Genomic DNA, 14,569 nt, shown 5'->3' with positions numbered 1-14,569 from the left:
CTTCGCGGCCCATGATGCTGTCAACAAGTGATAAGCTGTCTGTTGATACGTGGAGTGGCAGATCAAGAGTGTCGAAGGCTTGAGGGGCTTCAGTTTGTGTGGTTTGGTTGCTTCTCATCTCCTTTACCCACTGCAAAGCCCTGCATAGAGCTAGGGTTTCCACGATCATGGTTGATGGAGCAGAAATCGGCTCGGCGAAGCCTGCGATGAGGCGACCAGCAGCAGTTCGGCATACCCCTGCCACTGATCCTATCTAGTTCGAGCTACTCCAAGCAACATCAACGTTGAGCTTCGACGAAAATAGGTCAGGGGGTTTCCAAGTTTCGCAGCTGGTTCTGTCTGGTGCTATGCTATTTGATGGTTTCTTCCCCTGTTTTCCCCATTTCAGGTGCAGATTTGCTGTAATCCAAGCGTTTTCTTGGGTGTGAGAGGGAGCCGGCTTGATTCCCCTGAAGATCGCAGCATTGCGGGTCAGCCAGATGTTCCACAGAAGAGCTGCGAAGAGGGCTTTTGATCTGTCATCAATTCTGGTGGTAAGATTCTCAAAAATCCACTTGTCTATTATGGTTATGTGTTTTGGGTTTGTGTCGGCTTGATTTTGAGGGTCTAACCATACGATTTTTGTCCAACCACAGAGGATGAAGAGGCGCTCCATGGTTTCTGGGGCTTGGCCACAAATCTGGCACAACAGATCAGGTATCATTTTCCTTCGGTGAAGATTTTCTTTGGTTGTGAGTGAATTGTTGCATATATTCCAAATTAGGAATCGGATTTTTGGGGATGTAGGAAGTTTCCATATTGTAGGCCAGAGTAACTTTGGTGTTTGGTATGATGGGGAGAGTTGTTGGTTGTTTGGATGTGTGGCTGAGCTGTGCATGCGATTGTATCCGCTTTTGATAGTGTAGATGCCTGACTTGTTTGCAGTCCACACAAGTTTGTCTGGTCTAGAATGAAGGCAGAGGGGTTGAGCTAGTATCTCGTTAGCTATATTTTCCTGAAACAGGGCTGTAACTCTGTTCACATTCCACTTTTTGCTGTCGCTTTCTATTAGATCAGCCACTAATCGTGGTTCTTCCTTATTAGCTGGACCAATGAGTCTTCTAGTAGGTAACCATAAATCTTCATGAATTTTGATCGTTTTCCCATCCCCAATCTTCCACCCGGTAGCTGGTTCAATTATGTGAAATACTCTGTCAGCTCTATGATGGTCGATTGCCTTTTTTTGCTGCCCAAAAATCACTTCTAGGAAAGTAGATACTTTTCAGCACTTTGCACCATAAGGCATTTGGTTGATTGGTAATCTTCCATGCCTATTTTCCCAGCATGGCTAAGTTAAAATTCTGCAGATCTTTGAAACCCAAACCACCATTATCCTTCTTGATTTTCAATTCTTTCCACTTTTTCCAATGGACACCTCTTTTTTCAGCATGCTGTTTCCATCAAAAGGAAGCTATTTTTTTCTTTATGGTTTGACATATACAAGTTGGAATTTTAAATATAGACATCACATACTGAGGAATGGTCTGAATGATTGCTTTAATAAGGATTTCCTTGCCAGCTTTTGAAATTAGCTTCTCTTTCCACCCTTCCAATTTCCTTTCTACCCTTGTCAACATCCAAGCAAACATTTGCTTTTTTGTTTTCCCCAAATTAGCTGGAATACCGAGATACTTTCCTAAATGTTCAGTGATAGCAACTCTCAATTCTGAAGCTAGATTCTGTTTAAGATGAGGAGGGCAGCTCTTCCCAACAAAAAGCCTAGATTTGTTGAGGTTTATCGCTTGGCTTGTCACATAGCAATACTGATTCAGTACATTAGAAACATTCTGAGCTTCTCGGATTGTGCCATCTAGGAATAAAATGGCATCATCTGCAAATAGGAGATGAGATAGAGTTGGACAAGTAGGATTTAACCGAATACCCTTAATAGTTTCATCTTGAATAGCTTTGCGCATTAGGGTGGAGAGGATATTTGTCATGATAATAAAGAGATATGGTGAGAAGGGATCCCCCTGTCTGATGCCTCTAGTAGGTTTAAACTCAGCTGATGGCTCACCATTAATCAAGATATTAAAAGATATTGAAGAGATGCATATTTTAATCCACTGAACCCATCTCGCATGGAAGCCCAACTTCAGCATGTAATCACAAAGAAAATCCTATTCCACTATGTCATATGCTTTTTGCATATCTAATTTGAGAATAGCTTGATGTTTGCGGGTCCTTTTCCTCACCTTTAATAGATGGATCACCTCTTGAACAATAAAGATGTTGTCTTGGATCAACTTGTTACTCATAAAAGCTGTTTGTTCTTCTGCAATAAGCATTGGCAGCCATGGTTTAAGCCGGTTAGCCATCACTTTGGCATTGATTTTGTAATTGAAATTGCAGAGGTTAATGGGTCTGAATTGGGTGATGTTTTATGAGTTAGAGACTTTAGGGATGAGGGTAATATGGGTTCTGTTTATTGCTGGTTCAAATATACCTAGGCTGAGGAAAGAGTTTACCATGTTGAAGAGATCGCCATTGATGATGGGCCACTGACTTTGATAGAATAAGCCAGTTAAACCATCCGGGCCTGGTGCCTTAGAGGCCCCTAGCTGAAAAACTGCAACTCTAATTTCTTCTTGAGTAGCTAGCTTGATTAAATCTGCATTTATCTCCTCAGTTACCACAACTTGACACTGATCCAATACAGGTTGATAATTCCGGTCGCCAACATAAGTGAATAAAGATTGATAAAAGCTGGTAATGTGATGAGTGATGGTTTCAGGATCCTTGCACCAGGTATGATCATCTAGCCGAAGCATAGAGATTCTGTTTCGATGTCGTCGTTGAATGGTGGTTGCATGAAAATACTTAGTATTCTAATCGTCCCATTTTAGCCACTCAATTCTTGATTTCATACACCAATATATCTCTTCCTGCCTCCATAGCACTTCAATCTTCTGAGTTATGTTGCTGGTTTTCTCTCTGTAGTGTTCTCCAGTGGTACTATTTGTTAGTTCCATAAGACGAAATTTGAGGGAGTTAATCTATTTTTGGGCATTATGGAATTTTCCCCTGCTCCATTTGTGTAAATCTGCTTTCAGCTGCTGTAGTTTTTGAAGAAAACTAGTAGTAGCAGGGTTATGTACATTCCATACCCGCTGCCTATGTAGCACCGACACGGACACGTGACACGTGACACGACACGACACGACATGTCGACACGTCATTTCTTAAAAATAGAGAATTTCGACACGTTCCGACACGTTATATATTAAATATATTTTTATATATAAATACATAAATAAATAATAATAAAAATAGCCTAGAATTAATTTACACAGAAAATATTAAATAATATCATTCATTATTTTAATTTGTTACAATAATACACAAAAATTAGAGGAAAAAAACATTGTTTAAAGAAAAATGCTGAAATGATATTTTTAAATTTATTTATTTATCATATATAGCATTTTTATTACTTCTTTCAGAGTAAAATACTTTTTTAAAAAATAAAACAATTCTAAAAAAATAAAACTGAAAAATAAAATTGACCCCGTGTGTATATTTATAGCAATTTTATTACTTCTTTTATTACTTCTTTTGTGTATATTTATATTTTGACCCCTCAAGTATTAAAAATTTTTAAAATTGACCCCGTGCGTGTCAGAATCGCGTGTCGGAATTCTAGACTCGCGTGTCGGAGCGTGTCGGAAAGAGTTGACCACGTGTCGGATTTTTCGACACTTGTTGACCGCGTGTCGGGACGTGTCGGAGCGTGTCGGACACGTGTCAGAGTGTCGGACACGACACGAAGGCTTCCGGAGAGTGTCCGTGCTACATAGCCCGCTGCATGACTTGCTCAAAATCAGGGTCTTCAAGCCAAAAAGGCTGAAACCTGAACTGTTGCTGGAATTTCCTGCCTGTTTGATAGAGGAATAGGATAATCGGGCTATGATCCGAGCCGATGGCTGGTAGAGCAAAGGCCTGTGCATTGGGATGTTGCACTCTCCAGTTCATAGTACCGAGTACCCTATCTAACCTCTTTTTAACTAATGCAGTCCCTTGTCTTTTATTTGACCAGGTGAAGGCATAGGCCTTACTTTCAACATCCATCAGAGAGCAGTCATCTAAGAAGTCTCGGGAAGCTGCAGTGCGATATCAGTCCACCTCCCTGCATCCAACCTTTTCCCAATGGTAAAGTATTTCATTAAAATCCCCAATACTTGTTTAGATACTGGCATTCATGTACCTATTATTTTAAAAATTTCGAGCATTACAGCATTAGACAAATTCAAATCAACCCCATAAGCTAAGAGTAGAACTTATAAAGTAAAAGCCACTATAACGACCCTAAATTGTATCTTGAGATTAAAATTGAAAAGAGAAGATACATATGATTTCCACATCTAATCCACAATAACCAGCGCCACGACTTGTCCTATTAAAAAAGCGCTATACTTGCTTTCAAATGGATCTTTGATTGGTGGGCGACCCATTCCAATGACGATAACTAATTGCCCGAAGAAAATCTTTCGTCCTGCTATCTTATCTTCGGTAGTGTCCCAACAAATCCACTTGCTACTAGGCAGAACCTCAACAAGCTCCCATAATGAATCCATCGCTCTCGGCATTTCCTCTGTCTCCCACAGAAGAATAAACAGACGTGTTTCAAGTGACTGGGTACCAACAACGAAATACTTTTGGTTGTTTTCAATGTTTTCTTCTCTTTTGAAAGGCAGTTTTCTGTCTTGTTCACTGCTCATGCTCGTGCAGTCTATCTCTTGGATAATTTCTCAGTTGCCACGGCCTTGCTGCGCTGAATATGGCAGTTTGTCGCAGCCAAGCGCTGGTCTTGTGATTGCCAATTAAAGATTGCAAGAGAGTGCAACCTCACTTGCAAATCTACACTCATCGAGCTCAAAATCTTGCCCTTGACTCCGCTTACTGCAAAAGTTCCATTTACTCAAGAGTTCTTTTAATGTCAATTAATTCTAAGGTTGCATGGTAAACTATCCGATTCACATGAGTGGAGATTTGCGATGTGATGCAGACTAGATTATATAGCATCTCTGACCAAGCGCTGGACTGACTGCTCAGCAATTTATGAAAGTTATTTTGACACAGCAAAAAAAGTCCTCGCTCTTTGCTCACCGGAAACGTTGATTATCTTAAGTAATTAAGAGCGCATTCTGGAAATAAACTCCAGAATAGTTGTTTCCGAAAAATACCAGACAAAATTTTGGAAAGACGTGGTCACCACAACTCTTTCTGTTTAATCTTTTGTTAGTTGAAGTGCCAAAAAAGAGCTTGAGAGATCGCTAAAACGATATTTGCAAGTGGGTATGATATGATACGTACCAGAAGAAGAACCAAAGCTGCTCTTGAAATTCGAAGGCACAGATCGTCATTACCATCCGAGATTCCAACCAAGAGTTGGGTTTGTCTGCACCAGTGCAATTTTAAGAGGAGCAAAAGGCAAGAGGTTGTCGTAGCCAATCCAAAATAGGTTCCCTGGCGAACAAGCGATGGTGTCTGGCCTGGGAAAAGTCAAACAAAAAAAGGACCCAATGACTTCGAAAGAATTGAACGAGGAGCCGTATGAGGTGAAAATCTCATGTACGGTTCTGTAGAGTGGCAGTAAGGGTGACTTAGGCTTGCTGAATGCGTATGAGAAAAAAAGAGAAAAGAGACTTGGCCATGGTCAAAGTCTTCAATCACACTTCAGCTCCTAGAAGGTCAATAATAATAATCTTCAGTTCTGCATTATTCAAGTCGACAACAATTTTTGGGGTGATCTTTTACTCTGGATCTGATTTGGAAAGGAATACAGCAAATAGTTATTAACTCCCCGTTTCCTCATTACCGTTCATAATTATATCATCCTTCTTATTTGCATGTTTATGATCGATCGCACATCATTGCATTCTCAACTAAATTTGATGAAGATAATTGAGACATCTTTTATCTCGGCGGTAGCATGAGCTTTTAGATTGTGCTACTTGTATGGTGAATTCGGGAGCTGCACGTACCCATGGGAAGCTCCCAATTGGTTCCATTCTCTTCATGATTTTGGTGGATGTGCAATGTCGACCAAAGCTTCTGGTACCGAATTCTAGATGGAAGCTCAGAACGATGGAATTCTGCTGTGGACAGAATGAGAAAGTCCCGCTCTGTTCAATTTTGTTCTGATCAGGGAAAGATTGGAACGCCATCCAGCAACCAAGGATCAAACGAATTCAACTCATCTAATATAAGATAGGATAATGCAATTGCAACCACGGCGAGCGAAGGTTCTTTGGAGCTGTCTTTCTTGCTCATGGATCGATGCTAAGTCGGTGGAATGTTGGAATTCAATAAAACGAATGCAGGGTCAGCCTTCGACTTTCCCTTCCACTCTATCCTCAACTCTTTACGCTCAATTGCTTTGTGGACTTCCGCGCGCACTTTGACTATCTTTCTCCCTTCCTCAGATTTTGAAAGTAGATAGTATCATGGGATTCTACTGGTTTGCTTGGTGGGTTCCTTTCGTCCCTCTAATCCGACATCAATGACACGGCAACTAACACAGCAAACTCCAAAACCTCTCTCTCTCTCTCTCTCTCTCTCTCTCTCTCTCTCTCTCTCTCTCTCTCGCCGAGAGCGTTTCTCTCCCTTTCATGGGGGCTTCCTTCTCCCGGTCTCGATCCGGGAGTTTCTTTTCATCCCGTTTACCATTTTATTTCTCTCTTTCTCGGCGTGCTGCGTATGCTCCTCTATTGAAGGTGGCCGATTCGACGAACGAGTGAGATCCCCCACGTTTTAGAAGTTTTCCCCTGCCTCACCCTACGAGGAAATCCAAACCTCTCATTAAAAAATAGTTATCCGGACCCATATCCAGATCCCACGCCACGAATTCCTTCATCTTTAACCGGTTTGGGATTTGACCCTCCTTCCGACGACCGTTTTGAGACGTCCACCTACTTTCTCCGTATCTTGCTGAGATATGTGGAAGAGTGTGCATACCGGGTTTGGTTTATTTTCTAGCAGAAAGATGTTTTCCATGAGAAACCATAGATTAGTCGGTGGCTCTCTATTCAAATATGGTTTGACTTTTCTTTTTTGGGATAAATACACTAGGGCTGCGCATGACAAAATTTCTGAAAACAGAAATTGATTTCTGACCAGAAATCAATTTCTTAATTTCTATTCCTCGGATAAGTTTCTAAACAAAGAAACCCGTTTGATAACGACTCAAAATTTATATTTCTGAAACAGAAATCCGTTTGATAACAGAATAAAATTTCTATTTCTAGGAATAGAAATTAATTAGATAACAACATAGAAAATCCTCAAATACAAAATAATAGTCGAAATAATACTAATACATTACAAAAGTTGAAAATACAATTTCGTGGAATTTCCGGCATATTATTATCCCTTGCCATTTTATTAGCAATTGTTTTCCTAAGCGTATTTATTTGGTTTCCCTCATCGGTCAATGTATCGTTTGCAAGCTCATCTTACGTAGGTTCAGACAAGTACTGTGGAAGCATGAATATGGGTGCCATCAATGGCGCCTATATAGCCTTGTCATTTTATCAAAAACTAGTATTATACAAGATTATCAACAAAATAAAATTAATGGTGTAAATGAATATATGAGAATTCTACCTTAAAGTAACGCTTATGGTTATGAACCAATCGGGGGAAGGTCGGTTTATTTTGATTCTCGAATTGAATCAGTCAAGTTGCTCATCCCTGATTTCTTTATTATTGCTCAATGAACCTTTAATGGCCCTTGCATAGCAAAGAGAGAGATTCTCTTGAATCTCTTGCCTTCGAATTAAAATTCAAGATTGTGTAACAATCTAATTATTTTGATTTTGCAAGAATTTTGAATACGTAAAAAAAATAAGGTTAAATTTCTAGGCAAGTTTTTTATTCATCTATTACGTAAGAATTTTTTCTTCAACTGGCCATACGCGTGCTTTTTCTAGGAGAAAAGAGCCCAATTATTTTTTCTTTTCTTTTTTTGGTAAAAAGAAAAAAGCCCAATTGTTTTTAAGTAAGCATTTAAGAACTTTGATCATTTTTTAAAATTGGGGACCCATTCGATTGCCTTTCATCCTAAAGAGGAAGTTATAAAAAAAAATTGAAAAAAAATGCAAAAAAAAAAAACACAAGCAAAATAAGAAAAAGAAAATAAGTAATAATTTGTGAAGTTGTAGTTATAAGTGAATTAAGTTAGCAATAAAGCGTAAGGTTCTTTTATATGGTTTGATTTCAGTTTTTGATTTCTATTTCAGAAACTGAGAAGTTAAAGATTTCAGTTTCTGATTTCTTCAATTTCTCTATTTCTAGAATAGAAATCTGTTTCAGAAATAGAGAAATCAAATTGCGTTACCAAACGGATTTCTGTTCCAAACCTATTCCAGGGAACAAAGAAACAGAGAAATCGAAAAACAGAAATGTTGTCATGCGCGCCCTAGAAATCCTAAAAAATTACTATAAAAGTGCAATTGAATCATAAAACTTTTAAAAAGTATAATTAAATCATAAAACTAATCATAAAAATATAATCGAGTCTTAAAACTTTTAAAAAATGTAATCGAGTATAAAGTTTTCAAAAAAATGCTATCAATGAAAGGAATTGATTTGATCAATCTGATAAGTTTTAGAACTTAATTGCACTTTTTGAAAGTTTAGGACTCAATTGCACTTTCGTGACAAATTTTAGGACTTAATTGCATGTTTTGAAAGTTTTAAGACTATATTGCATTTTGTTCACAAATTTTAGGATTCCTAATGTGCTTATCCCTTCATTTTTTGGTTGAAAGTGACAGATGGTTGAGGAATGACTCTTTTTCTATGTTAGTAGAAACATGGTGGCAAGCCAAATTATGCTCGTATTGTAGCTATCAATATTATATCCTGGAATTGTCGAGGCATTGTTGAGAACTTGACGGTGAGAGAGTTGAAGGTTACATGTCGATCTTGTAACCAGGATATTGTGCTTCTATTGGCCACGGAATGTGATACTAGATGGGTAATGATTCTTATCGGAAGGATTGAATTTACTTAGTCATTCTCAATTCCCATAGAAAATACTGTGGGCGGATTAGCAGTCATGGGTAAAGATCTTGTAGCTATATCCTTTTCTTTTGTAGGCGAAAACCAAATCCATATTGAGGTTTCTAACAAAGAAAATTCGGAACAATTGTGATGGCTTTCATTGGTGTACTCACCTCTTTATTGTGTTCTTAAACGAGTGTTTTGGGAAGAATCCATAAGTCGGGTTCAAAAATTGGGAGAGGGCTGGATTGGAATTGAAAACTTTAAAGAGACTATTTCTGAGGCATCCATTAAAAGGGGCTCGAGCCCGGCTCGTCACTTTCTAGTGGGACTTTACGGATCTATTGGGGTGTGTGGATTTTAGGTTCAAAGGCAAACCTTAAAGTTGGACAAATGGCATAAAGGGCTTTACAAGCATTCCGAATAGATTAAATCTATTGCATTGATATTAATTTAGTCTTAAACTTTTTAATTAAACTAATTTAATTATAATTTTTTTTCATATTTGTATCAATTCAATTTATTTGGCCGATTTAGATTGAAAATCGATGACATGGACGTCAGCCATCCCACAACATTCACGTGGAATTTTTTTTTTCTAATTTTTGTGAATTTTCAATAATTTTTTGAATTTTTATGGTGGCCACGGGAAATAGTAGCAAAGAAAAGGGAAAAGGAAAAAAATCATTAAAATCATTAAAATTTGTCCACGTCAGTGTTAACCATACTAAGTTGGACAACTAGTTTTTATATTAGCGAGATCTAGCCTAAATTGGCTAGATGAACTTAATTTGTACTAATATGAAGATGTTTATTACTAAACTGTCTAATTTAAGAGTTTGAGATTGAATTATTATCAGTGCAATAAATTTATGACTTTTTTAGTACTTTTCTCGCTTGATAGACACCCACTCTCTAAGGAATGGTGTGTTGAGGGATTATACAATTCCCATTCATTTATTTTTTTACCCTTTTATGAAATAGCAAACAGAACTACGCATTGGAAGGTCGGTCCAGCTTGGTCCGATAAAGATTGGGCCATGTGAGGGCCCATTCTCATATATAATGTGGATCGCTCTGCTCTGTCTTTCTTTTTTTTCAGGTAGAATTCACCTATTCGATCTAATTTTGTCAAACTTGTCATCCTCGAAACATGTTAGGGATTTTACAACGTTTTAACTCCATCCATCCTCGCCTAATGACTGCGAATTCAAGCTCCAACCTTATAAATGGAGTAGCTTAGAAGTGCCAAGAGTTAGAGAGCATCAACATAAGTCGTTCCACTTTAGTATCCTGAAAAATCTTCCGTCCGAGGTCAATAAATGCGTGCAATCGCTTGATGTGTACCACTTTTGAAATGCTTCCTTTGGCCAATCTGCCGGATGTATTCTTCCACTTGAATTCTATAATGTATTTCTTAATCAATGACCAAGAACGGGAACAAAGATAAGATAATTTAGTTTAATTGAATTATCTCTTTTCTTGGTGACGTGATGAAGTTTCTCGCTGCATATGAACAAGTTTGTCAACGCACCGGGAATTCGGTCCAGGACCGGAACTTCCCTGATTGAGCTTCAAACTAGAATAATGACCCCTAGAAAGATGGAAAGATGGAAAGATGGAAACCATTCGTCTCAAAGTTGAGAATTTTTTATATTGGAGCTTGTTGACGAGTGCGTTCTGGACACTAATTTGTGGCTCGAAAATATTGGAAAATGAATATGAAGTAATCTAATATGTTGCGAAGCGTTTAAACAAGACCTTAAAAGGAACTGGTTTTGACTTTCTCTGGATGGCAAGATGGTTTGAACAGACTGAATTCCATGCTTTCGGATGGAAGACTCTGATGAAGACAGCTTGGATTCTCTGTCCGGCCCAGAGAAGATGAGCATTGAAGATTGAAGTCACGGTGTTGAATGGACTATGAAGGGTCGATAAGACAATGGGAAATTCGTGATTTCTTAGTCAAAGTCATGAACTTTAGTCAAAGTTTCATTGTCAGATGAACATCTTATCCGTGATTTTCCCTCTTATTTCCGCTACTGTTAGTCAAATTCTGACGTTTAAAGTTGAATACGCATACTTTAGTCTCATTGAACAAGCCATTCACCAAGTCCACGCTTCATATATTTTTCGCCTTTAACTACGTTAATTAAGGCAAGTGGCAGTCTCTTTACCCCATCAGAAACAAAGCTCAAACCTTGAACACCAGCAGGATGGATAACCTGTGTCTTTTGCTTGTCACAGGAAGTCTGGTTCTGTTCTTCTTGCGCTTTGCAGTGGCAGTCCACACTATTGATGCATCTGAACTGTTAAGTGACGGGGAGACAATAGCTTCGAGAGGAAGAACTTTTGAGCTGGGATTTTTCAGTCCGGGCAGTTCGAGGGGCCGTTACTTGGGAATTTGGTACAAGAACATCCCACTTAGAACTGTTGTTTGGGTTGCAAATAGAAGCAACCCAATCAATGACTCTAGTGGCGTGTTGATGATCAATAACACAGGCGATATAGTCCTCCTAAGCCACAAGAGCAGCGTCATTTGGTCCACGAAAACTACTGGACAGGCCGAGAATCCGGTTTTACAGCTCTTAGATAATGGAAATCTTGTGCTGAGAGAAGACGATAATGACGGTTTGGACACTTATTTGTGGCAAAGCTTTGATTACCCAACCGACACTTCTTTGCCAGAAATGAAGCTTGGATGGGACTTGAAGACTGGTCTCAATCGGCAGTTATCTTCTTGGAAGAGTCCAGACGACCCTTCTCCTGGAGATTTCACTTGGGGAATGGCCAACCGTAATTTCCCTGACATTGTAGCATGGAAGGGCCCCGACAAGTACTTTAGGAGTGGACCATGGAATGGCCTTCGTTTCAGCGGGGCACCGCAGCAAGGGTCCAATTCCATCTTCTGGTATAATTTTGTATTTGATGGAGATGAAATTTATTATATGTATCATGTCACAAACAAATCTGTGCTCGTGAGGAGCGTCTTGAATCAAACGAACTACTTGTGGGAGCGGTCCATGTGGAGCGAAGCGACTCAAAGCTGGAGGCTTTTCCTAACAATTCCAAAGGACTACTGCGACACCTATGGCATTTGTGGTGCCTACGGCAAATGCATGACTAACCAGCTGCCGTATTGCCAATGCTTAAAAGGATTCACACCTAAAAACCCGGATGAATGGAACTCCACTGATTGGTCGCAAGGATGTGATCGGAACAAGCCTCTGAACTGCAGCACCCGCGACAGCGACGGATTCGTAAAGTATTCTAACATGAAATTGCCAGATACTACTCATTGTTTAGTGGATAGTACCTTGAGCCTTGAAGATTGCAGGACCAAATGCTTGAGCAACTGTTCATGTATAGCATATTCGAACTCAGATATCAGAGGACGAGGAAGCGGATGTGCAATTTGGCTTGGAGATCTGATAGATATGAGACAGTATCCAGATGCTGGACAAGTTCTATATGTACGGATGCCAGCTTCTGAAATAGGTACTATCTTGTTTTGGCATCTCTTAGAAAAGTAGATCTTGCACTGGATCTCCTATTTATCGATCATTCATTTTCCTTTCCAAAGTGAGCACTCACATTGCAATAGTCACCCTTCATATTCAGCATTTATATGTTTCTTATGCGAACTCTTCAATGGAGCAGGGAAGAGTAAGTCCAAGGTGTGGATAGTTCTCATAGTCGTATTGGCAATTGCCACAGCTATTGGCACGCTTATCGCCATCTATTGCACATGCAGAAGAGCGAAGAACTTCAGAGGTGTACAGATTTCTTCTCATGACTATCCTTACAGAACTTACTTTTCATGCCCAAAAAACAATTTCTTTGGTCTAGGAAAAGAGAAGAGTACAAGGAGAATTACTACCTCCGATTTTGATAACTAAAAATTTGGCATAGTCGAGAGTTGCATGATATTACATAAATTAGCTTGTTTTCTGCCTTGATTAGAGTTGGAACCTACAGTACTTACGGTATCACATGCTTCCATGCCTCCTCTTTACTTGCACTAGGTACCTCCCCATCTTCCATTTTAGATGTAGCGGAAAATATATCTGAAGGTCAAGAGAGTGAACGCCCCGACGATGACTTGGAGCTCCCATTATTCGACCTACATACAATTGCTGAATCCACTAATGATTTTTTGATGAGGAACAAGCTAGGTGAAGGCGGTTTTGGACCTGTATATAAGGTAGAACAAAATTTGGACTGGATAATCTGAAACATAGCTTAATGATCCGGCAATTGGAATTGAATCTTCCCATTGTTTGTTTTTTCAGGGTATACTCGTCGATGGACGAGAAATTGCTGTGAAGAGACTTTCAAGTAGGTCTAGGCAAGGACTGAGGGAGTTCAAAAATGAGGTCAAACTAATTGCGAAGCTTCAGCACCGAAATCTAGTAAAGCTTCTTGGTTGTTGCATCCAGGGAGACGAAAAAATGCTGATCTACGAATACATGCCTAACAGAAGCTTGGATGCCTTTATTTTTGGTAACCTAGTTGATGTATTTCTGTTCAAATTTAAAATGCAGACATTGCCTGAAAAGAAAAAGATATCACGGGACACGGGACTGACTTGACTAAACCTTGACAGATAAAGAGAGAAGTAAGCTGTTGGATTGGCACAAGCGGTTCAATATCATCTGTGGTGTTGCTAGGGGCCTACTTTATCTTCATCAAGATTCAAGGTTGAGGATAATCCACCGGGATCTCAAAGCGAGTAATGTCCTACTTGACAATGAGATGAATCCAAAAATTTCAGATTTTGGCATGGCTAGGATATTTGGAGGAGACGAGACAGAAGGAAATACCAACAGGGTGGTTGGGACATAGTAAGTATCTTGCAGTATGCTCTGCATAGAGTGAAAAGGGTGGGTTCTGATTCCATTTTAGTGCATGTTCTGATATTTGCTTATGTTGCTCAGTGGCTATATGGCACCAGAATATGCCATTGATGGGCTATTTTCAGTTAAATCGGATGTGTTCAGCTTCGGCATTTTGGTCCTTGAAACTGTAAGTGGAAAAAGGAACAGGGGATTGTATCATTCAAATCAGAGTCTGGTCAGTCATGTGAGTAACTTATTTTATAAAATTTTTGTAATTCTAAGTAGCTTCATGGTCCAATGAAGTTCCTGAAATTGTTCATTCTTTAGGTGTGGGAGTCGTACCAAGCAGGCAAGTCTTCCGAATTGATCGACCCATGCTTGGCAGACACATCCAATTTATCTCAAGTGTTACGATGTGTTCATATTGGTCTCCTGTGTCTGCAAGAACATCCTGAGGATAGGCCCAGCATGTCATCTGTTGTGACAATGTTGAGTAGTGACAACTCGTTGGCGGTGCCTCAACAACCAGGTTTCCTCGTGGAAAGGAATCCGCACAGAGGAAATTCCTCGTCTGGTGTTGACTCATCTGTTGTCAATGAAATCACTTTTACACTTCTAGAGGCCCGATGAGAAGACGGGAACTTGTTGCAGTTTTGCATTTTGCTGTACTTGTTTAGTCCATTAAT

General features: G+C 39.4%; 2 protein-coding genes across 2 annotated transcripts; one reads left to right on the top strand and one right to left on the bottom strand.

Annotated features, from left to right (window-relative positions):
• Positions 1–253: 253 nt before the first annotated feature.
• LOC139882052 (uncharacterized) lies at positions 254–2,357 on the bottom strand. The gene is made up of 3 exons (XM_071866429.1): positions 2,235–2,357; positions 1,509–2,132; positions 254–1,225 (listed from the first exon to the last, which is right to left on the bottom strand). Exons 1-3 carry the CDS (start codon positions 2,355–2,357, stop codon positions 254–256), a joined length of 1,719 nt encoding a protein of 572 aa, XP_071722530.1.
• An 8,904-nt stretch (positions 2,358–11,261) lies between these two features.
• On the top strand, positions 11,262–14,513 carry LOC139882051 (G-type lectin S-receptor-like serine/threonine-protein kinase At4g27290). The gene is made up of 7 exons (XM_071866428.1): positions 11,262–12,543; positions 12,706–12,906; positions 13,071–13,249; positions 13,338–13,548; positions 13,652–13,889; positions 13,983–14,127; positions 14,211–14,513. Exons 1-7 carry the CDS (start codon positions 11,262–11,264, stop codon positions 14,511–14,513), a joined length of 2,559 nt encoding a protein of 852 aa, XP_071722529.1.
• Positions 14,514–14,569: the final 56 nt, after the last annotated feature.

Source organism: Rutidosis leptorrhynchoides, unplaced genomic scaffold (assembly GCF_046630445.1).
Source record: "Rutidosis leptorrhynchoides isolate AG116_Rl617_1_P2 unplaced genomic scaffold, CSIRO_AGI_Rlap_v1 contig222, whole genome shotgun sequence".
Lineage (NCBI taxonomy): Eukaryota > Viridiplantae > Streptophyta > Magnoliopsida > Asterales > Asteraceae > Rutidosis > Rutidosis leptorrhynchoides.
The sequence above is the reverse complement of the archived record's forward strand: the minus strand, read 5'-3'. Positions and strand labels throughout refer to the sequence as shown.

Excerpts from the sequence above, each read along its gene's own strand:
- LOC139882051 (XM_071866428.1), top strand. The coding sequence starts at position 11,262 with ATGGATAACCTGTGTCTTTTGCTTGTCACAGGAAGTCTGGTTCTGTTC. Across the intron at positions 12,907-13,070 it reads TGGTCTAGGAAAAGAGAAGA|GTACCTCCCCATCTTCCATT; the intron begins GTACAAGGAGAA and ends TACTTGCACTAG. Across the intron at positions 13,250-13,337 it reads GTTTTGGACCTGTATATAAG|GGTATACTCGTCGATGGACG; the intron begins GTAGAACAAAAT and ends TTGTTTTTTCAG.
- LOC139882052 (XM_071866429.1), bottom strand. The coding sequence starts at position 2,357 with ATGGCTAACCGGCTTAAACCATGGCTGCCAATGCTTATTGCAGAAGAA. Across the intron at positions 2,133-2,234 it reads AGGTGATCCATCTATTAAAG|TTGGGCTTCCATGCGAGATG; the intron begins GTGAGGAAAAGG and ends TACATGCTGAAG. Across the intron at positions 1,226-1,508 it reads TTCAGACCATTCCTCAGTAT|CAAAAAAAGGCAATCGACCA; the intron begins GTGATGTCTATA and ends ATTTTTGGGCAG.